The sequence below is a fragment of the Centroberyx affinis genome, unplaced genomic scaffold (genome assembly GCF_046629955.1).
Source record: "Centroberyx affinis isolate AG114_WGS23_722 - 3 ecotype Tasmania unplaced genomic scaffold, CSIRO-AGI_Caff_v1 ptg000442l_1, whole genome shotgun sequence".
NCBI lineage: Eukaryota > Metazoa > Chordata > Actinopteri > Beryciformes > Berycidae > Centroberyx > Centroberyx affinis.
In genome coordinates this window covers 12,020-33,665 of record NW_027279105.1, presented here as the reverse complement: position 1 = coordinate 33,665, position 21,646 = coordinate 12,020, and the positions used below count along the sequence as shown (strand labels likewise).

At 43.7% G+C, this 21,646-nt stretch overlaps 1 protein-coding gene across 1 annotated transcript; it reads right to left on the bottom strand.

The window, feature by feature from the left end:
• Nucleotides 1-269: 269 nt before the first annotated feature.
• Nucleotides 270-16,147, bottom strand: LOC139642249 (solute carrier family 45 member 3). The gene is made up of 5 exons (XM_071516997.1): nucleotides 16,000-16,147; nucleotides 9,006-9,196; nucleotides 7,816-8,479; nucleotides 4,080-4,345; nucleotides 270-3,992 (listed from the first exon to the last, which is right to left on the bottom strand). Exons 1-5 carry the CDS (start codon nucleotides 16,145-16,147, stop codon nucleotides 3,549-3,551), a joined length of 1,713 nt encoding a protein of 570 aa, XP_071373098.1. The 3' UTR covers nucleotides 270-3,548.
• Between the last annotated feature and the right edge of the window lie 5,499 nt (nucleotides 16,148-21,646).

The window sequence follows — 21,646 nt, the reverse complement described above, 5'->3', positions numbered from 1 at the left end:
ACCAGCGGTCCTCTCTTGCACGACACAGTTCCTCGAGATTTCCAAAGGATGGCGCTATTTCCAAGTTTTTTAAAACGCTCACACGAGAAATGCTTTGTGCAGCCTTTAGGTTTCAGTGTAGTTGTGACCAAACTACACCAAGTTAGGGTCATTTAACTTTACAGGAGAGACACTTTACTTGAGGGAAAGGTTTTATCAAAATGCACTTGAGATTCAATGATTCATAGATTCAAGTATTAACAATGCAAACAACATTTATTAACCCCTAGTATGTAATATACAGTTTTAAAGCCCTGAATGAAAATAATCTATGAAAAACAATCTCCAGTAATGTGCCTGTTTCTCCATGTTGGGTCACCAATGTGTTCCATAACATTACTCAGGGACAAAACCTCATTTATAATGCAGTTCTTTTATTTTGTATAAAATCTATTTGGTAACTGCATATTTATACACAATGTGAAGGATGTACAATGAAAATAAAATACAACTTTCTGTAATGGGTAAATGCATTAATGACAATGACACATCTGGTAGGAGAGGAAATTAAAGTCCTGTGGCAAAAAACTGTGATAAATGAAAATATCCCTGATCAATGTCTTTCACCTCAGAACAAAACATTTTCTGGCCTTGACATAATTTGACCATTGGCACTTTGCTATCTTGAAATCAAACTGGACATTTGGTCAAGAGAGCTATGGGACTGCAAACAACTCCGCCCATCTACTCAAACGAAATCCTTAATGCTTAACTGTAAATTAACAAACAATATAGTAGAACAGAAAAAGAGTGGTTATATACGACCCGGGTAAAGCAGTATTTGTATTTGCACCAGCAGCACTAATATAAAATTATCACTTCACAAAGCAACTCAATTTTCTAAACATGTACTAGCAAAGGTCAGGGTCAGGGATACAGGCTACATGAGTAATGAACATGGGGTGAAATCCTGATTCAGTACCAAAACAGTGTTGTCATTTGCAACTGATCTGGAACATACTGACAGCAGGCCACAGCAATAGGCTCTGTGATGTTATCAAAGCTACAGTAAGAGGAGGGTCATATTAAAATAAATTATAGCTTTGAGGATGCTTCTACACCACATCTATACAAATAATTTATCTTTTTCACAGAAATAGCCTTTGCCCTTGCACCCATGAAAGATGCCAAAAAGGCCAATAGTTTAATATGTGCTGATTTCTTTTCTTTTTTTTAATAAAAGCATAATAAATAAATACATATGTACAAAAAATGTTGAAATGCGTAGAGGCACTTGAAAAAGTGAACCTTTTCTGACACATCTGCTACGGCTAGTACTCCGTTACGTTTTAGCCTAACTAGGTTAGAGACACTTTCCTGTGCATTTAGGGTGACAAGGTTCATTCAGTTGTATATTCGACTCTTCTACTCCTCTGCTGTTTTTTTTCCTCCCATGCTGAGTAAGTTACAGCTTAGGCCCTAAGATCCTTAAATATTAGACAAATCAAACTCATCACCCCTTGAGCAGGCGCAGACAACTTATATACAAAATGCAAAAATTAAGTAAGTTATTGATTGTAAAACAAGCATTTTTTTTTTTTTTAACACCAGCCACCTAGTTTGAAAAGCATAACTGAAGGCCACAATACATTTCCATATACAGCATCATAAGGGGTGAAGTCATTCTGTAATTCATTATCGGTGTGAAAAAAACTGCACACGCGTCATATCGCTCTCTTCATTAGCCTCACACTGAATATATTACTCATCCTCTCTCACTGTCCGTCCCACACACACATACACACACACACATCACCTGAACTCAGCAACAGGTGAGGCTTGGCCTTCAGCCAATCAATATTCAGTACTTACTCTCAAATAATTTTCAGTAACCAAGTGTTTCTGTTTACCACATGACTTTTTTGGCCTTTTACAAATGGGTGCTATAAAATGGGGCTTCCAACAGAACCAACCCTACATGTTTATTGTTTACAGCATGGAATAACAGACCCCATCCCAATTTCCTAGATTGTCATTTTAGAATACAGTAAAACATGAGGGTTCAGGCAGCAGGGAAAGTGTTTTATCAGTGGCATAAGGACGAGATGGGACACTAAGAAAAGGTGACTAACCTGAGACGACTGTCCTGATCAGATCCACAGCTGGACAGGATGAGAAATGCAAGATGTGCAAGAGTATAGCCAAATCTACGCATTTCCATGGATACACATTGAGACTGGCCTTCCATCTATCACCCGGCAACACAAAATGCATACAAGTTCCAGGTTTTTACAAATAACATGTACATTTCTTCTCACAGCTGTACATCAGAATTGTCAAACAAGAATTACCATTCCCCATTATTTTAGGTTCTTGTTTCCTTTCAGTAACGGCTTATAACCATCTAAGCTTGGGCTGTTTCAGTCACGTCATGCTATAGTAGAGGTTGGCTCTACTCTTGAATATCTAGTCTCATTACATAGGATGTTTGACTCAACATTCCAGTTCCAGTAAACACCTTCATTCTAAAACCACCACATATACACAGTCCATAACCTCACCTAAACAGGTTGCATAACAATATTCCCATAGGGATATACAGTAAATATGTATACAAAATATTTACAGTAAAACTGTTAATTAAACTGGGGAAAGACACAAAACATGGGGCCAACATGATACGAAAATCGCATTTTTTCAGTGTGTTTTCATCCTTGACGGACAAGTCCAATGGTCCCACTGGGAATTCTCAGTTGTGTGATACTATTTTGTGTGTGGGTAGAAGAAATGCATTAATCTATCCATTCCATCGTCGAGGCAAGACGAGCAGTCTTGCTGCAAGAAACAATAAGACAGAAATGTCCTTCCACTTTCACAGCTGGTAGGTGAAGAATGGCAGGCCTGTCTCATTTGGAGGGTGGCTGTTCTCCAGGCTGGCTTTGCGATGCTGTAGCCTCGCCTGTACAAGTCAATTTTGCTTGTTATGATATGCAGACACCATCCTGTGCCCACGGCTCACATTGGTGAGATGTCTGAGATACTGTTTCAAGTACAAACCAAACTGTACTTGATAAATATGTGGATAGCCGGGGATAAAACATGAGTCAAGTTCTACAGTAAATCTGTTTGGTTTTACCTGAGGAGAAGGACGATAGACAGAGAAAGGTCATCAGCATAGCTGAAAGGAGCAAGGTAACAACAGAAATTTTTGATTTCTACAGAATTCAATTGGATTCAGTACGATGAGTGCCACACGTGACTTGAGCACACAGTTGGCTGTTCAGCCAGTGCCAAACAATCTGCATGTACAAAGTAACTGCATGTAACTGGCTGGGAAAATGTTTTTGGGGGGGTTCATATCCTGTCACTCACTGACAGACACACACAAAGACAAACAAACACACACACACTTCCTCAAGGCAGCACTTCCACAAAAGCAACCCCACGGCACTAGAGCAAGGCATTCTGGGAACAGTAGTGCATTGCGGGTTGAGCTCCATCCACGGAACCAGAATGATTAAATTCCAATTTTGTGATTCCATCGCTCCCGCATCTTCCGCATCCATCTCTCAGCTCTTGAGGTCCTTTTGCTCAAAGACGATTTGACTGGCCAAGTAGATGGCGATGGCGCCAAAGATGGCAGAGCAGGCGATATAGGCAGTGACGGACTGTGCGAACTGAACGATCATGCCCATGAAGAGGGTGGGGAAAACCTGAGAGAGGAGGAAGGTGCTGTCTAAGATGGCAAAGTCCAGGCCCACGCCACGCTTCTCAAACCCCGACTCCATCTCCTCCTGCTCAGCAATGCCAAGGCTGTGAGATGAACCGTTTTGGCCATGTGGACTGGGGTAGTACTCCAAACCATCTTGGCTGAAGAAGGCATGGCCATTGGCGCCCCCCGTTTTGTGGTTCAGTCCGCCCTCCTCTTCCACAGCGGTCAAATGCACCGAGTCCCGCTTGACTGCGATACCATTTTTGTGCATGCTTTTGGTTTTCCTTTTTGGCATGTAGACCTGAAATGAGACAAAAATCAACAAATCAGTCATACAGTGACATCTAGTATACTATGTTACGTATTAAGTTTGTGCTTCTTTGCGTACCTCTTTCTCCTTGTGGTAGTGGCAGGTGAGTGTGTATGGCAGGGTCTGCAGTGTGGCGTAGGCGTAGCCTGTGAGGGCCGACATCAGAGTGACCAGGACCACGCTCTTGGACATGCAGATGACCAAAGCGGACACCGTGAAGCTCACCATACTGCTCAGGTAGACCCGCCGGGAGCCAAAATGGCGAACCAATCGACTCATAACCAGGGAGAAGAAGGTTGAGGTAGCACACTGCAGGAACAGCCCCAGACTGCCCATACGGATGCCTGAAAGAAAAATGTGGGACTTACTAAAAGATCACAAAATTATATGTTTTATTATAACAGGCCCATATTTAGGCCTGTTTAAAAAACATACCATATATTTCACAGTTTCATTATAGGATCATTCATTGCCATTTACACAATAATTCATACAGAGTTTGCTTTAACTGGAGGATATACAGTTACTGATTACAAGGTTTACAACTAAACAACCTGTTTACATGGAACTTGTAAAATATTAGAAACCTTACTAGTACACTTGTGGCTCACAGCGACTAACAAACATTCTCTGTAGGAGCCACTAGCTATAAGGATGATTGCTGTAATTTCAGGAAGTTTGACCTCAACTGCCATCAGCACAAAAAGAAACATCAGCATTAGTAACTCATAAGTCATTTCCTTCTAAGGCCATGTGTAAGAAAGATACACGGCATATTTTACAACAGATGAGTCTATGGTAGCTTTTAACTGTGGTGCATTAACAACTCTTTGGTAAGCTCGAAATCCTTGTTTGCTCAAGCCCATAAACACACAGGCAGGGGTCCGGTCGGGAGACATTCACAGAGCATGCCAGTGCAGACAAACAGTTTGGGTTGACTGAGTTGGACCATCACAGACAACATTAACCTCAGATAAATCCTGAAGGAGAAAGCCCGGAGGGTGAGGCAGAGAGGCCGATACGCGTTTGCTGAGCCAGTGTGGCTCTTGCCCCATCTCCAGCTCAGTCAGCCAGCCAGACAACAAGCATCTGGATGAGGTCTCACCAACTGAGGTGGAATTCAGTGTTCAAATATAGAATAGAGGAAGAGGTGCAGACTCCCTAAAAATATATCTGTTAATTTGGCCCTCTCTCCTTGTCTGTTCAAAGGTTTTCCACTCCCAAATAAACACGTTAATGGAATGTAATGGTCAAAATGAAAATTTGTCAGTGTCAGATTTTAATCTTGTGATCCATCATCTCCTATATCTATCGTCAGCCCATGAAAGCAAGGTGCTAGATATTACAGTGTATGTGACACTATAAAATGTAACCAATACTGGAAACAACGCTGCTGGAGGCATTCACAATGTTCTAATAGTGACACTGCAACCGTTATTTATAGAGAGATATACTGAATGTTTGGTTAGTTCTCCCATGCAATCATAACAGAAATTGTGCTCTCCCTTTAAACTTGGTCTTTTACCAAACAGGGGAATATGAGACGTGCGATTTTCATCTTTTGACAGAACGGACAAACGCAACAATTGTCTCCAGTGATGACACGCCTCCAAAATGGTTTTAGAAATGTGCTGTAAAGTATGGGATTTTGTACGCTATGGGAAAAATGCTCCCTATTTAATATTGTTCCCTGTTTATCCCCAGTTTTGTTTGCTCCGTACTGAAGTTATGAAAGTTATAGCTTGTTTTCTTGTAACATCAATTTTAGTAGAAGCTGGACTGGGAAACTTGCAGTTGTAGCCTTTGCAGCTATCAGCCTGATATCTCAGCTCGCTGATGGTGAACAGTGCGGGTCAAAAGTTCAGCAGCAGGGCAGCTAATCTCTCATGTGAAAGGAGGATGTGGATCATATTACTGTTTGAAAGCAAAGGTACTGAGCCCACTCTACAAACACTACAGAAGCTAATGAGGACCGAAATCCAAGCCCAGAGAGATAGGGGACTGAGCCAAAATGCCATTGAACCCGTGTACAGGAAAACCGCTGCAATGTGAGAAAATGGCTTTTTGTAGTGAACGCTATATACTGCACACTGCAAGCCTAAGAAAGATGATCACATAAAGAGGGAAGCATTTACTGCATAAAAATCAATACAACCACTATGAGATTAGACATAATGCTGATTATTTCAAGGTAAAGTAACATCTGCAGACTGAACAATGTGGTCTAATAACATCCGCTGTGTTACAGATTAAACAAACAGGACTCAGACAGACCTCAGAATGTGGTGCTCTGGCCCGTCTACCTGACTTGAATGAACATGTTCTTTGTGTCCTGATTCCTTGACATTAATTCTTTGTGAGTGTGACATTCCTCGTGGTCCAGCAGGCACAGACAGAGGGAGGTAAAAAGTAAAGAAAGTAGGGAGGGAGGGAGAGAAGAGAGAGGGGAGAAAAGATGGAGTGGGCGGATGGAGGAAAAGGTGAAAGAAAGGGGAAGAGGGGAAAGGTAGAAAACAAGGATTTAAGAAAGTGAGGGAAAAGATGAGAGGCACTCAGGGACAGTAGTGGGAAGGGATACATAAAATGGGAAGGGAAGATGAGAGGGACATACATGAGTTAAGAGGGATAAGGGCAAAGCGAGAAATCAGGGAGGGAATTAGGCAAGAAGATGGGAAGTCTGGCTGAATGGTAAACAACAGGAGACTTAAAGCACTTCGCTCAGACATGGACCCATAGGTTTAAAAATCTGCAACTTCTCAACATGAGCTGGCACTATGCCTGCCTTTCCTCTGTTTACTTCAGCTCCGTTTTCCCATCTACTGTTCTCTCCTAGACTTTGTGTGGTAAAATGTACAATAAACATAAAAACCCTCGATCCTAGCATGCTTGGCCCTCTTACACCAATGATTTGTCCAGGCAAAGTTGCCATGTACTCCACCTTATTAAGTCTACCTGAAGGCTATATTTAGACGGACAGTGGCAATGCTCTTTGTTTACTAAATCACATAGAGGTATGCAATCTTCTGGCAGGATTAGAGACACGACTCAATGATTTGCACATTTACAGAGCAGGCACAGCGACAATACAGACAGTCTGGCTTTTTGTTTGTGTTTTTTGAGGGGTGGAGTGGTCTAAATTCTTGGCCAGGCCTTGGACTAGCAATGGCAGACTTGACATTGGCTTGTGCACACTCACACGCGAGGGTTTGTCAGCTGTACAGTGGCATTATTACCCAAAACGTTCATCACACTGTCCAGTTTTTGTAGCTCAGAATCTGTATAAGTTAATGGCTGGTCCTTACTGTCTGTGTCCCACACCTGGGCCAAACCCAAAATGAGGAAAGCAGGCAGGCATGCAGGAAGACAGGCTCTGTCTCTGTCTCCCACCTGTTCCCAAGGAATGTGAGTGCATCCTGCCCAGCTGTGCCGGAGCAGACAGCAGAGCCAGGATGGACCCGAAGCCAACTATGTGGACAGGTGGTGGAGGAGAAGACATGAAGAGGACCGAGTCGAACAAGGAGGCTGGCCGTGTCTGAAGATTCACTAATATAATAGAGGTACATTGTTTTATAATATCCACCAAGATTTTCCTGGGTATGTCATGTTGTTGAGAGACTAGGTGGATACATAAGGAGGTGAGCAGAAAATGAACTGCAAAACATCAAGTTACTCTGTAATCAAGGCAATATCTCATCGCTCATTTAGACAGACATCGTTTGAAGACAAGAGGTTCTCTCCTAAAACACACAACTAACCAATCACAACATGTTTGTCCAACACAGTCATTCAATACATGAAAGGGAGAATATCTGACCTTCATCATATCTCTGCCTGGATGCAGTTCCTGGTGATGCACTGGGCACGCCCTCATAAAGGCCCTCGCCCACAAAGTCTGTGTAGAAGAGCATAAAGGACATGACAGCCATCCAGCTGCAGAGCTGGGCCACACACAGCTGCCTCATCACCCTGGGGACATGGCAGTAGCTCCTGTAGATGGCCGGGGTCATGGACCAGCACGTTCTCAGCAAGCACAGCAGGGGTCCAGACTTTAGCAGCCTCAGCTTGCACTTCAGCAGGTAGCAGCAGGAGCGTGGCACACCGCACTGCCCGGCCTCCAGTGAGCCGACTCCCGACTCCAGTAAAGCTCCAGATCCTGCCACACTGCTGCCGGCACACAAGGGTTCCTCAGACACCTTCATGGTGATGAGCACACTGGAGACGAAGATGAGGATGAGGAGGGAGAAGAGGCACTCCGCCTGGCCTCCCAGGTAAACGGAGAGCAGGCCACGACTCCAGTCCAGTGCGGGCAGCAGGTAACCCACACAGCCTCCTAAGCTCACCATGAAGGAGAACATGGCAAAAGCCTGGCCGCAGTCCTCCTCGTCCCGGTACAGGTCAGACAACAGCGCCTCCAACGGCGTGAAGCACACTTGGCCACAAAAGTCAAGTAGTCCCACCCCAAGGATGAGGAAGCCCACCTATAGCAAAGCAACAATGAAATGAAACAAAGAATTTTACTTTTTAACCCTGAATAGGTCCCTGAATTCCCCAACTTTCTTCCTTAAATCATAAAAAAGGAAACAAAGAAGCCATGTCAACAAAAAAAAAAAATGTGTTTTGCCTTTTCACATAATCTCACATAACCTTTACACCTACATATTTTTCCAGATAGGGGTATCTGCTGTGCAAAAGTCCTTCAGCAGTCTGGGGTTCAGTGGCTTGCTCAAGGGCATTTCAGCAGTGGTAGTGGACATCATCAATATAATACCAGCCATTCTCCCGTTGCCAGCTCACAGTTGGAATACACCCTCCTGTTGATGCCATGGATTGAAGCCCCAATTTTTCTTTTACTGGCAGACAGTACAGTGCCTCATGCCAAGCTGCCACAACTACATGCACTTGACAGTGTGAATCATAACCATGGCATACACAAGTAGAATTTCTTGTCTTGTGTGCACTGTATAAGTGGAAACTAACAAAATGACGAGCAAAAAGGTAGCCCACCTGGAGTGTGCGTCCGCCCCAGGCGAGGCGTGCGGCCAGGATGTCCGCATGGGGGATGATGAGGAGTGCCAAAAGGACCCCCAGAGACAGCAGCCAGATGAAAGGCCGCCGTCGGCCATAACTGCTGTTGCAGTGGTCACTGGCTGAGCCAATCAGAGGGATGAACAGGAGACCCAGCACTGGACCAATACCTGGGGACAGAGCCAGGGAAACATGGAGGAAGTGAAAAACAATACTGACGAAAGATAGAGAAGAAACAGCTTTCTAAAAATACAGGATTTGTATGATGGCAAATTAGAGCTCATAGAAAAATGTTCACACACACACCTTTTGAGATTCAGACTTTTGGATTATCATTTTTAAATGTGTGAAATAAATTTGCATAAATAATTGTCTATATGTGAACGTGTATAAAAGAATTCATCAAACAAAATTCAAATGTTTGAAATGTGTGAAAACATTTTAGCTACATAAAATTTTCCCTGTGCATAATATTTTGTTAAAAGTGGAAAAAATGTGCACAGATAATTATAATCTGAGTGCATACAAGAGATTCAGAGCGAAAATATCTGAATATTTGAGTGTAGCCTTGTTTCAGGTGAGGTGAAATAAGCACACAAAAAATTTAGTATGAGTTTTGACCCTCTCTTGTTATGGTATTTGATTAACCAATGGAGATAGAAGGATTAGCATCTAATTTGACTACCCAGTCAGGGAGCGGTTGGGTGATGTTTTCTAGGAAAGCAGTGCCAGCATCCCAGTTCCCCATCTGGCTAGCATGGAGCGTCCGGATGTGTCTCAACCGCAGGTGGGTACTGTGATGTTCAAGTAGCACAGCCAACAACTTATGCTTAATGCAAATGGTTTATCTTGTAATGAAAGAGGGTTGTTCATTTATCTAAACTAATGTTGTTCAAGGCTGTGTTAACGTTACCTAAACATCACCTTGAACACCTACCAGTGGTTGAGACTCGACTGGCTGCTCCATGCTTTACTTGAACACTCCGGTACTGACAGCAACTTTGCTAGAAAATATCACCCAACTGCTCCCTTACTGGATGGTCAAATAAGATGCCAAACCAGTACAAAAGAGGTTAAAAACTGCACAGATTGTAATTATCTGTGTGAATGTGATTGCAGTTATCTTATAAATTGTGTCCACTTGTTTTGAAAATAGTTTGCGCAACTACAAATCTTTTTTGCATGTGGAAAAATTTAAATTAGTTAGTTCAAACATTTTAATTTTGTTTGATCAAATCTTTTACACACATTCACACAGGAATGTATTAGTGCAAATTTATTTCACACATTCACAAATGATAATTCAAAAGTTTAGGTCTCAAAACATCTGTGAACGTTTTTCTACAAGCTTAAAGTCCTTTAGAAACCAAGTTGTAATGACACGGTTTAATTCAATGGTTCATTATGAGCATGACAAATTCAAATTTATGCTATTGCTATTATGCAAATACAATCTCTGTTTGCACTAATCTCCACAGTAAACAACGTCACATTTACCAATATGGAACCCCAGTCTATGAGGGTATTATAGTAGCAAAACACACCTCAGAACTTGCATATTGTAATCTGTACTCAGAAAATATTCACACACCTGTGTCCTAAATTTGAATTCACAGATAAGATTTACAAAGGTGCAAGTCAAAATTTGAATGAACGGAGTAGAAGCTGCAATTTCTTTTTCTTGAATAGATTTTTCGAGTACAAGTGCAACTCTGTGATTACAACTTCTCAAATATGCTGTTGCACCCTCTCAGATACCATCTTGCGCATCACAAATGGTGAATCTGCATGCTGTCAATTTTCATACAGCTTTGCAGGGAATTTGTTTCAAAAGTGATTTGTTGCCCTGAGGCCTCAAGACACTGCAAGGAGACAGGAGAGTGACGGCCCTACGGTGACTGCATGACCAATCAGAAGAGCTGTTTCAGGCAGCTTTTGTTCCTGGCGAAGTATTTATCTCAAGATTTCTCATCATATTGGATTTGGTTAGTTAAACGTTGGCAGGCTACTAGACCAATACATTCTGTTCTCCTGGAGAGAACGTCTCACCGGACTCTGTGAAAAAGTCTGGCAAGTTAATGTTGCCTTATTTATCAGCAAACGATACACATGGCATCTGAGAGGCTTCAGCAGCAGATTCAAGGAGTTGTAATCACAGATTTGGACTTGTACTCGAAACATATATTCAAGAAATTTTTTTTTTAGCATTGATCACATTACAAGTTTGCACCTTCTATTGCATTCATTCAAATGTTGACTTGCACATTTGTAAATATTTTCTGTGAATTCAAATTTAGGACACAGGTGTGTGAATATTCCCAACATGCAAGTTCTCAGGTGTTTTGCTACTATAATACCATCATACAAATCACATTGATACACTACATAGAGCACTGGGAAAACTGGGAAAAGAGAAACAGAGATGTGCAAACAAGCTCCAGGCTGCATTGGGTCTTTTTCATTGCATTTCCACTCATACATTAGTAATAGATTTTCACAGCATGCCACCCCCACCCCAAAAACCAAGAACTTGTGTGCCTGTGAAATGTCTGTTCAGCTTTAGAGGCTTACAGCAGTTACCACGAGTGTAAACTATGTATCCTGTAGTTGTCTTGCTGACTGGTGTTTTCCAGCCTTCCCTCTACTGGTGCTGTCAAGTCTCACTCGCTGCTGCCCCACCGGGGGGTGGGGTGGTGTGTGTGTGTGTGTGTGTGTGTGTCTCTGCCATCGACTGCGAGTGATGGCTGCCTACAGATGGCCCGCTGCCCGAAGGTAACCCACCCTCAGCTCTCTCTCCACACATGGCCGGGCCTGACTAATTAGAACACCCCATGGCACGTGCGCACACTGTGCAAACACACATGCACACACAGACATGTACACACACACGCACACAAACAAAATCTAAAATGACCAGATGTAGGGGCTACAGTTTCACAATAGGAGAATGCCAGGAATGCATGACTTGAAAACAAAGTTTCCAAGTCCTCCAGCAAGAAAAAAAAAGATCCACATCACACTCTTTCAAAATTGTTTGATGAGAAAGTCAGACGCATGCACACACACACACACACACACACTGCATTTTACAGAGAAAGGGAGAGAGAATTTGTGGTTTGGGTGTCTGGAGCCTATTGCAAACCCCCTCATGAAGCATAAAGACACACAGACAAGGCAGACAAGCAGGGAAACAGACAAGCACAGAGACAGGCAGGCAAGCTGGCACAGAGACAGAGACAAGTTGACTGCAGCCACGCAGTCATCCCCTCTGCCACATTTCTCCCTGCTGCAGCTGTGGAGGCCCATCATAACAATCCACACCATGTACGCTACAGCTGTAAGTCTCACACATACTCCACTCAATAGCTCACTACCCCCTCTGCCCCAATATATATTCATATATATAAATATAAATGATGTATACATCAAAGCATGCTTTCCAACCTCTAAATACAATGCGAGTAGCCTTCTAACCCTCTTGGCCATGCACATGCTCACACATACAGTGAGCTGTGCTGTATCTAACCTAACCCACAGACCACATACGATCAAAGCAAATATAGAACATGTCGCATTCCACAATACGCTTTCTTATTTAAATACACACCAAAATACACTCCAAACATGAGTAATGGACACCATCTCACTGCCAAAAACCCCTGACTCTCCTCTGACGGAGAGGGAGAGAGAGAGAGAGGAGAGAGAGAGAGAGAGAGAGAGAGAGAGAGAGAGAGAGAGAGAGAGAGAAGAGAGAGAGAGAGAGAGAGAGAGAGAGAGAGAGAGAGAGAGAGAGAGAGAGAGAGAGAGAGAGAGAGAGAGAGAGAGAGAGAGAGAGAGAGAGAGAGAGAGAGAGAGAGAGAGAGAGAGAGAGAGAGAGAGAGAGAGAGAGAGGAAACTGGAGAAAGAGAGTAGCAACTGGGGGATAAAGCAGCCAACAAATGGCTATTAGATAAAATAGAAAGCAGCCATCTGAGAACCTGACACTATTGCTTGGGGAAATTAGCTTTAAGCCTCCCAAGACACAATATCTATCTTCATTCAAATAACACTCAGGCACTCCATTATAATACAAGGAGACGAGAATTAAGTTGGGTGCCATTTCCAGATTGGCTTACAGTGTAGTCTGTTTGGGAGGAACTCCACAATGAAATCGTTTTTCATCTCACAAGCAGCTGTTAGGGAGAGGGGGGAAAGGAAAAGTAGAAGTTTACAAACATCGTTTTATCTTTCTACTTGAATAGTCACCTCTAACATCCACTTTGTTGCTTTGGTTTGGTGGAGCTGTCTTTCATCGGTTTAGTCCACGGTTTAGTCACAAGATAATCTCTCAAAGAGATGCCTTTACTGAAAACCATGTGAATGCCATTTGGGCTGACAGGATAAAGCAACTATTCACGCTGCCTACTCAACTGAGCAGTACAGTGTCAAAATATAGCTATACCATATGGGTGCTGCTGATGGTATGTATGTATGTGCATGCCACTGATTTGAGAGCACCAAGGCAAATGACCTGAAAGAGGCCTGTCTTTATGTGTCTGTTTGAATGAGCTCCAAATGGTTTCGGCACATTCTTACTAACTATTGTTAGATCGAAAGGTCTAGACCAACCCAAAGCCACAAACACACATCTTGGCCAGAACCAGATGCAAGACTTAATTATGAGTTAGCTAGACATAATGGTGTGGTCAATCAGATGCACATAAGCTACTCCAGTGTGTGTTTGTGGTGTCTATATCTGCTCTTTGCTTAAGGCAGTGCTCACAGAGGAAAACAAAGCTACATCTAACTCATAAGCAAATATTTGTCACCAATAACTGATTTTTATTGCTTACTTAAGAGGAGGAGCTAGCTTCTGGTGAAACTCCAATTTCTTTGACAAATCATGGTTCAGTGGAGGCAATGCTATCCTACCTGTGCACAGCTTAATACACACTACAGCGGGGTTAAAATCTTAGTTTAGAAATCACAGCTTAAAACTTTGAAAGCAAATGTGAGATAATACTGTTAAAAATATCTGTCACCTCCCTGTTTACACAACAAGTTTTCTTTTAGATCTCAGGCTTTGATACCACAAACCATAACATTTTATTAGATCACCAGAAAAACTGCACTGGTGTCAGGGATATTCTGTAGCTCTTCACACGTTCAGCTCCTAGCTTTCAAATAATATTTTCAGTCACCATTGGCAAGTCATTCTCATCCTCAGCAGACAACATGTCTGGGGGTCAATATTGGGGATCAATATTGAGCACCATCTCATTCTCACCTGACATGCTTCCATATACATACATACATACATACATACATACATACATACATACATATATATTCACTGTCATGCCAATGACACAGTTATTTCTGCATATAAAACCTAGTGACACTAATTATCTAACTGCTCTCATAAATTGCCTGGCTGTACTGGACGTCACAGAATTTTCTACAACTTCATGAAACCAAATCAGAAATATTTTGGTTCAGCCAACTTGATTAAATTGACCATGAATTGCTTCCTTCAATTGAGGAATATTTCCAAAAATTAAGCAGTTTTTATCTTTTAGTGATCCTGAAAAAGTCATCCATGTATGTATAATTACTTGTTTAGAAAACTGCAAGTTACTGTATTCCTGCCTTAGTTTGCCATCAGCGCTCCTTGACTTTGGAACGCCTACCTGAGGAGCTTAGGTTGGCTATTCAGTCAGTTCTTGACCCCCGTTTTATGTGTCTTGCTTTGTTTATGTGTCTTGCTTTACTTACATTGCTTTTTTTTTACCGTTGATTTTTTTGGTTTTATTTAATCTTTTGCAACAAAGTTTGCAAAAGTTTTGTACCCATTTTGAAAAGTGCTATAAAAAAATAAAGTAAAAAAATTATTATGATATTACTACTGGGTCAGCTGTATATTTTACATATCAATGTGTTGAACCAGCAATGCTCCACAACAGGTTCAAAACCAGAGAGTGGTCAACAAGATAAAGCTTCAGTCAGCTAAACATGCAGATTGGCCGTATCTTTTTGTACACTGGCACAAAATTATTATTTTGCCTCTCACATTCTCTCTTCTCCTTATTCCTGTGCAGAATAATGATCCACAGTGAAGGACTCCAATGTGTCCTATGGGTCTCTCTTGCAAACTCACATTGTATTCATATTACATTCCAAGCATTTTCTCATGCCAAATTGCTGAAAATATGACAGCATACAACTACAACAGTTTCCATGTAAAGCATTGCACCTCTGCTCTACTAAGAAATGAGTCAAACACCAGCAAAGGACGCGGAGCCTTGAATATACAATGAGTCATGTGCATCACAAGCATGACACAAACAGTTATGCATAGATTCATAATTAATGCTTACGTTAAATGCCCATCTCAATTTGCAGTGAGACCCAGAAAATGGAAATTTGTAAACTGTAATTGATGTCTTCACTTAAGCTACTATGACTATAAAGGCAGTTTCATGCAAGTACAGACCCTGACAGAAAAAGCTCTCTGCAGCAAAACGCAAATCAAAAAGCAAACGGAAACAAGATTGCTCTTCGTTTCACATTGTGTGACCTAAAGTGAATTCCGCGAGTTACATTCAGTGGCACTATGTGTGAGTCTGACTGGGAGACTGTGGCTCTTCCTCCGGCGGTTTCCTCTCCTGCTGCCTTTCAATTAGCGCCTGATTACCACCTCAACAAAACAACAGGTGATTTGGCCACTGATTTGTGTAACGGCCTCAATTATGTCTTTATGACCTGAGTGGGAAAGAAGCTAGTTGCCTTTCATGTTTAATGAGTGCACTGACAAAAAGGGATAGACATGGAGAGAAAGATGACAGAGCATACATGTGTGAGAGATAACGGGACGCATGCAAAACTCCTACACACAGGCGAACACGTGCACACTCACACACACACAAAAACACTATGTGGCAGTAATGAGGTCCAGTAAGCAGATCCCCCCTTCAGGCTTTACCTAGCACCTTACCTAGCACCATAGTCATGTAGCGCTCCTCCACCCCAGCCTCCAGCAGCAGTGGAGGCACGTATGTGATCCCAGCTGCCACGCAGATCTCCAGGCCACAGGTCAGGGAGTTCAGCAGGACGAGACGCCACTGAGACCTCCATCCAGGCATATTTACAGGGGCTGGCTCGCCTTTCCTCTCCTCTGGGACGACCACTACTGAGGGCAGGGGACGGGGGAGGGACCTGGGCAGGGGCGAGGGGGGGAGCGTGGGGAGGCAGATGGTGCCCCAGTGGGACGAGAGTGCCGTCGGGGAGGGACAGCAGCGAGGACACGTGGACGTCTCAGATGACCCGGAGGACCCATCCTCTTCTCAGCATTCTGGATCTGTAGAGGAAGGGAAGAGAAGAGGGAGCTGTGAGAAGTGGGGAGAAAGTTTTACCAACTTTAAAACAGCAAAATCAAAGACAAAAGAACAGAATACGATAGGATTTGATGCACTGTCACTGAATGGCATGTCTCATGTCGTTCGCTGCCGTCTCTGAGTGTTAGCGAATGTGAGTAAAGGCTGAGGCATGCTGCGCTAGACAGGTCAGTCCCAGGTTACGGCAGTTGGCTGTCAGTGGCCCCAGGCTGCAGGGAGAACGTCTTGATAGCAGCAGTGACAGCTTTCTCACAATCAGTAAAACCACAGAATCTACGTGGATGCCACCACATTTTCAACAAATATGGGAATGACTGAGAGACAGTCATGAGGGTATGGTATTGATGTATTCTCTGAACTCCTCACCAACAGCTTCAGGACAGCAGGAACAACAACAGGCAGACAGAGGAGATGAGTCAGCCGGAGCTACGTGGCAAACATGCCAAACCATTTGCCAAGACAATTCTTTCTCCCTCTGCCGCTTTTTTTGCGTTATTTAAAAGTCTCAGCAATGATAGAAGTTTGACAAAAAGACCAACCATCTAAACAAACTTCTCTGTCTGCCTTCCTATCTCTCTCTCTCTCTCTCTCTCTGTGCCTGTCCTTCACTTCTTCAAAATAGTGGTAGAATTAGTGTCTGGGTCTGAAATCCAGCCTTCTCTTCATTGTTCCCTGTCATTGTCTGTGTTATTTAGCCCTGTCTGCAGTTATAGTCACATGCCTCTTTCCAGATATTGTCAACAGATTATTGCCATTGTTCAGCTGAATCCACTACTAACGAGACAGTCTTTACCACTCACTCAAGACATCTCACTAGAGAGATGATAAGGGAGGCAGATTAAGACGCATGTGAGAGGGACGCTATTGCGCAACGTGTTGGAGTACAACACCATACAAAGCCATGCTCAAAAAGGGAATGCTATGTTGTGCCAGATACAGGAAAAGCAGCACCAAAGTTGTCAACAGATCTGTGTGATTCATTTAGCCATTAAGGCGGTGTGTTTAAGTTAGGAGCTGACTCAGTCCATTCAAACACGCTGCACTGGCTTTGTGCATCAAGACTGTAACAAAAGAAGTACCACGACTGCTTCACTGTTCATTTCCACCCACTATCCTCCGGAGACACACAAGTCGATCTCACCCTTGAAGGACACTTTCCCCAGGCAATGACAGTGATGAGACCTGCCAGTCTCCATTATAAGCCTTGTTGCCAAGATACCTTCCGTTCATCCTGTCTCTGTTCTCTCCACAATAAACTCTGCCCTAAACTCTGATTTTTTTAAAACACTGATCATCTCCACAGTGAATTTTGATTGATTTTCATCACATGGAAATTAAAAACGGAAAAGCACAAGATGGGAGGCAGGGTTTGTCTGGGGAAGGGTTGTGCTGTTTCAGCCTCGAGGGTAAAATATGCAGTGTGACATTAATTCCAAAGACAAAAAGACAATCAGTTTAAGACAAATTGATTGTAAGAGATCAAAGCTGAGGAGAGACAGTATGGCAGGCAGCTTGATGAAGCAACATTTCCTCAGCCAATATATCAGACTGCCTCCAATGTGTGTACATGTGTGTATGTATTCGTTTGCTTGCCTGTGTGTAACAAAGCAAGACAGTCCCCAAAACTAGCATTACCATCATCACCAACATCATCCACAGGTGAGGTCTGCATTCCTTTTAAGCAGAGGGAAGGAGTGAGAACAGTCAGAACAGCCGCAGACACAGAAACAACAAGGTGCTATATTTACATTTGGTGTGAGATTTCTCTGCCAATGCTGCCCATCTGTTCTCTCCCAGCAGATAGAATGGATCTGTCATCTCCAATATCAGGCTTGGTTAATCACAAAAAATCACAGCTCAGTAAATTATCTGATTAGATGTATTCATGATTCAGTGTAACAAATTTACCATGTCGGGGTGACCTTCTTTTGTTAGGCAACGATTGTTGAACAAACAAGTAATGTGCTTTAAAATTTTAGAAGACAGAGGAAAAATAAAGACACTATTTTCTGTGGAAACTGTGGTTCATAGCATAACATCAAGTAGTAGGAGTTATCCAGATAGGAATTCCATATTTGACTCATCTTCAGACACCGTTGTGAGGTCTTAGATTTCCCTGAAGCATAAGCTATCCTCACTTGCCACAGTCATCAAGCATCTCAGACTAGAATGGCAACCTAAAACCTCCTTTGCCTTCCACGACACTACAAATGAAAAGGTTAAGGGGATAGCATCAGCTTTCCTACAGCATTCACACATCCCCAGCTTGATAGTTACAGACCCATGTCTCTTTGAGAATCTGAAGAAGGACAAAGCGACAGTGTTAGCAGGCTGAACCTAGCAGGGGCCTGGGTCACAGGGAGAGAGGACCATTTCACACCCGTCAGATCTCATTCCTGCCCAGCCCAGGCACACTGAAAGACGCCCATCAGGGGACCAGCCTTTGCCCCTACGGCCTGTCTGCCCGCTACAACCCCCAACCCGCATAGTCTGAGTGTGTGTGTATGTGTGTGTACATTTCACGTGCTCGCTCCTCTCACTCCCCCTCCCTCCCCTACTTCCCTCCATTGCTTCCTTCTCCTTCCTCAGCCCCTGAGGTCAGCTTCATCTCTGACCTGCATTCTAAGCGGACCCTTTTGACATATCTGCCCACGACTGGTTATGCTTTTATGATTCTGAATCACAGTTTGAATGCTTTCTATTCTAGCCCCAGCTGACTTCCCGTCAGACTTTCTCACTGAAAACAGAAGGGCCCCCAATGGCAGGAATAGAGAAATCTGATTTGTCCGCCCCAGCAGCCGCGGCCCGTCTGGACGCCTGCCCAACAGCGAGTCGGATTCCAGGGTTTTGTAAATTGAATGGTTGTTGAAGTCTTGACCCAAGCAGTGGTGGCTAGTGTTAGGACTGGGGAGAAGATGGAGGACGAAAGGAAGGAAGGAATGGAACGGAGGGTGAGAAGGAGGGGAGGCAAGGAGATGGAGACTACTGTGGAGCAGTATTTATCAGTACATTTATCCACCTCCGAGTTACATATAAAAATAAAACCCATGTGTGTTCGTTTTAAACCTGGCACTCTTTGACCAGTCAGATTTGCGTGGCACAGAGCAAAATGCAGCTCTCAGGAGGCTAGTATTTTAGGGATGGAAGAGAGAGAGCGAAACACACTGGCAACCCACACAGTCATTCCACCGCTCGCTTAATGACACCTCTGACTCTACAATGTATTCCAGTCATGCCCATTGATTGTCTTCCCATAACCTCAGTAACACAAACGCACGCACACGCAATCAGGCAAACAGCCCTCCTTGTCACCTTAAATGTTTAAACACTACAGGCACAGCCGGGCCAGGGAAGAGGGGGCGAGAGCAAGGGAGTAAAAGAGGGGAATAGAGAATGGGTAAGAAGGGGGGTGCTTTTGTCATGACAACTCAGCTCTCCCATTGCCCCATTACCAAGCCCTATTCAGCCGCAGGCCCCCCAAAATCAGCCCTAATGACTCTGAGCTGTATTCTTACAATACAAAACAGGCTTTGTGTATATTGTGCCAGGGAGAGTAACTTGATATAGTGAGGTATCAGGCCCATTTCAATTGGGCTTTTATTAGTGCAGCGTTCATATAAATGGTAGGATATAGAAGGTGGAGAGGGAAAAAAAAGCGCCAAGCAGAGTGTAGGGTCTTGAGTCTGGAAGAGGAGAAGAGAGGAGCGGAAGGAATTGCTCCTAGATGACATCAGAACCACAAGCGCCGTTTCAGCCGTGGCTGTAGAAACCTCAGGAGGAGGTTCTGGCGGTGTCTTTGGCTCGAGCTGAATGGCTGCAGCGCTGTGGCCCTCCTCCCCTCCGAGTTCCTGCACATTCATGGACTTGACTCGTCTGCATGGAAGGACAAAAACCGCTGTCCACGACAGCAGGCCCAGCCTCCCACGTCGACTGCCCGCCTGGCTTACTTCCTGCAATCCTTTCTCTGCGGCTTTCCTCCTCTCTCCTCCATTCTCCTCTCTCCCTACTTTCTCTTCCCGTCTCCTTCGGTCCCTTTTCTCTACCTTTCCTCTTCTTTTGTATTTCTCCTGTGTTCATCCCTACCAGGCGTTCTACATTGTTCCATGGCCTGACTTCCAGTTGAGGGAAGCAGCAGAGCATCAGACCTCTAGCACCAGACCTTCTCGGGGAGTACTTTTTCGAAACACTGCATTTCACTGACATCCTTAGACAGTGAAATGCAACTTGTTTAACTGGCTTCAATAAAAAGTTCAGGGTTTGATTTGTGTTCTGTCTCCGCTCACTTGAAAGACGGCCCTGACCTCGCTGACACCCCCCTCCCTCCCTCCCTCAAGCCTGTAATCTCAAGCCCACATCCGTCACCGTGACCCCTGACCCTGCCTTTCACCACAAATCATGTGACCAACCTAACATTTCAAAGACAGTGCCAGCAGGCGAATGGCAGCCAGGCAGTCTGCTGCTAATGTCCTCCTCCTGCGCGGTGCTGCCTCGCAAAATGAAAAGTCATTCTGTCACCAGTTATTTTAAAGTAGTACTTCTGAGAGAAGATTTGATGGAGGGCCATACATCTTATGTCGGAGGAGGAGAGACGACCTTGTCTTATTTCTGGAGAGTCTAATAATACTCTTGGCAGTGCCAAAATGTGAAGTGCTCTTTCCATCTCTGCACCTAATTAGGACGATGACTCAGAATACATCTCTTAAGTTTAAAAGACCAAAAAGATGACAGGAAACAGGGTTCATGGCTCCTGAGAGTGCAGTAGAGAATGTTCAGAAGCATTCAATTGATATGCCTGATTCTGGGAAAAAATCTATTATTCAAGTATTCATTCACATTCACTCATTCATTCACTCACTCACTCACTCACTACACAGGAAGACAACAAACCCCCCCATCCCCTTTAAACAGCATCTGTACACCCATCCTGGGCTCTATAGACTTCAGCATCAAAGGTGTGGAGACCCATGAGTTGCTCTTCAGGAGCCCTCGCCTAAGGCCAAAACCTTGCAGAAGGGAGTGGAGAGTAGTATTAGTGGGTATCTGAGGGGAAGGATGGAGATCCACACAGACAGTCTAACAGACACACACACATATACACCCACACATGCGCACTAATCAGGTGAAGATGTGAGAAATGCAGGCAAGTTTGGGTGGTGCTGGTGTGGGATTAGAGTGCGAGATACTGTGTGTGTGTGTGTGTGTGTGTGTTGGGGTGAACTAAGGAGAGTCATCCCACCTCCGTTCACA

Excerpts from the sequence above, each read along its gene's own strand:
- LOC139642249 (XM_071516997.1), bottom strand. The coding sequence starts at position 16,147 with ATGCCTGGATGGAGGTCTCAGTGGCGTCTCGTCCTGCTGAACTCCCTG. Across the intron at positions 4,346-7,815 it reads CAGGCAGAGATATGATGAAG|GCATCCGTATGGGCAGTCTG; the intron begins GTCAGATATTCT and ends TTTTTCTTTCAG. Across the intron at positions 3,993-4,079 it reads ACTACCACAAGGAGAAAGAG|GTCTACATGCCAAAAAGGAA; the intron begins GTACGCAAAGAA and ends GTCTCATTTCAG.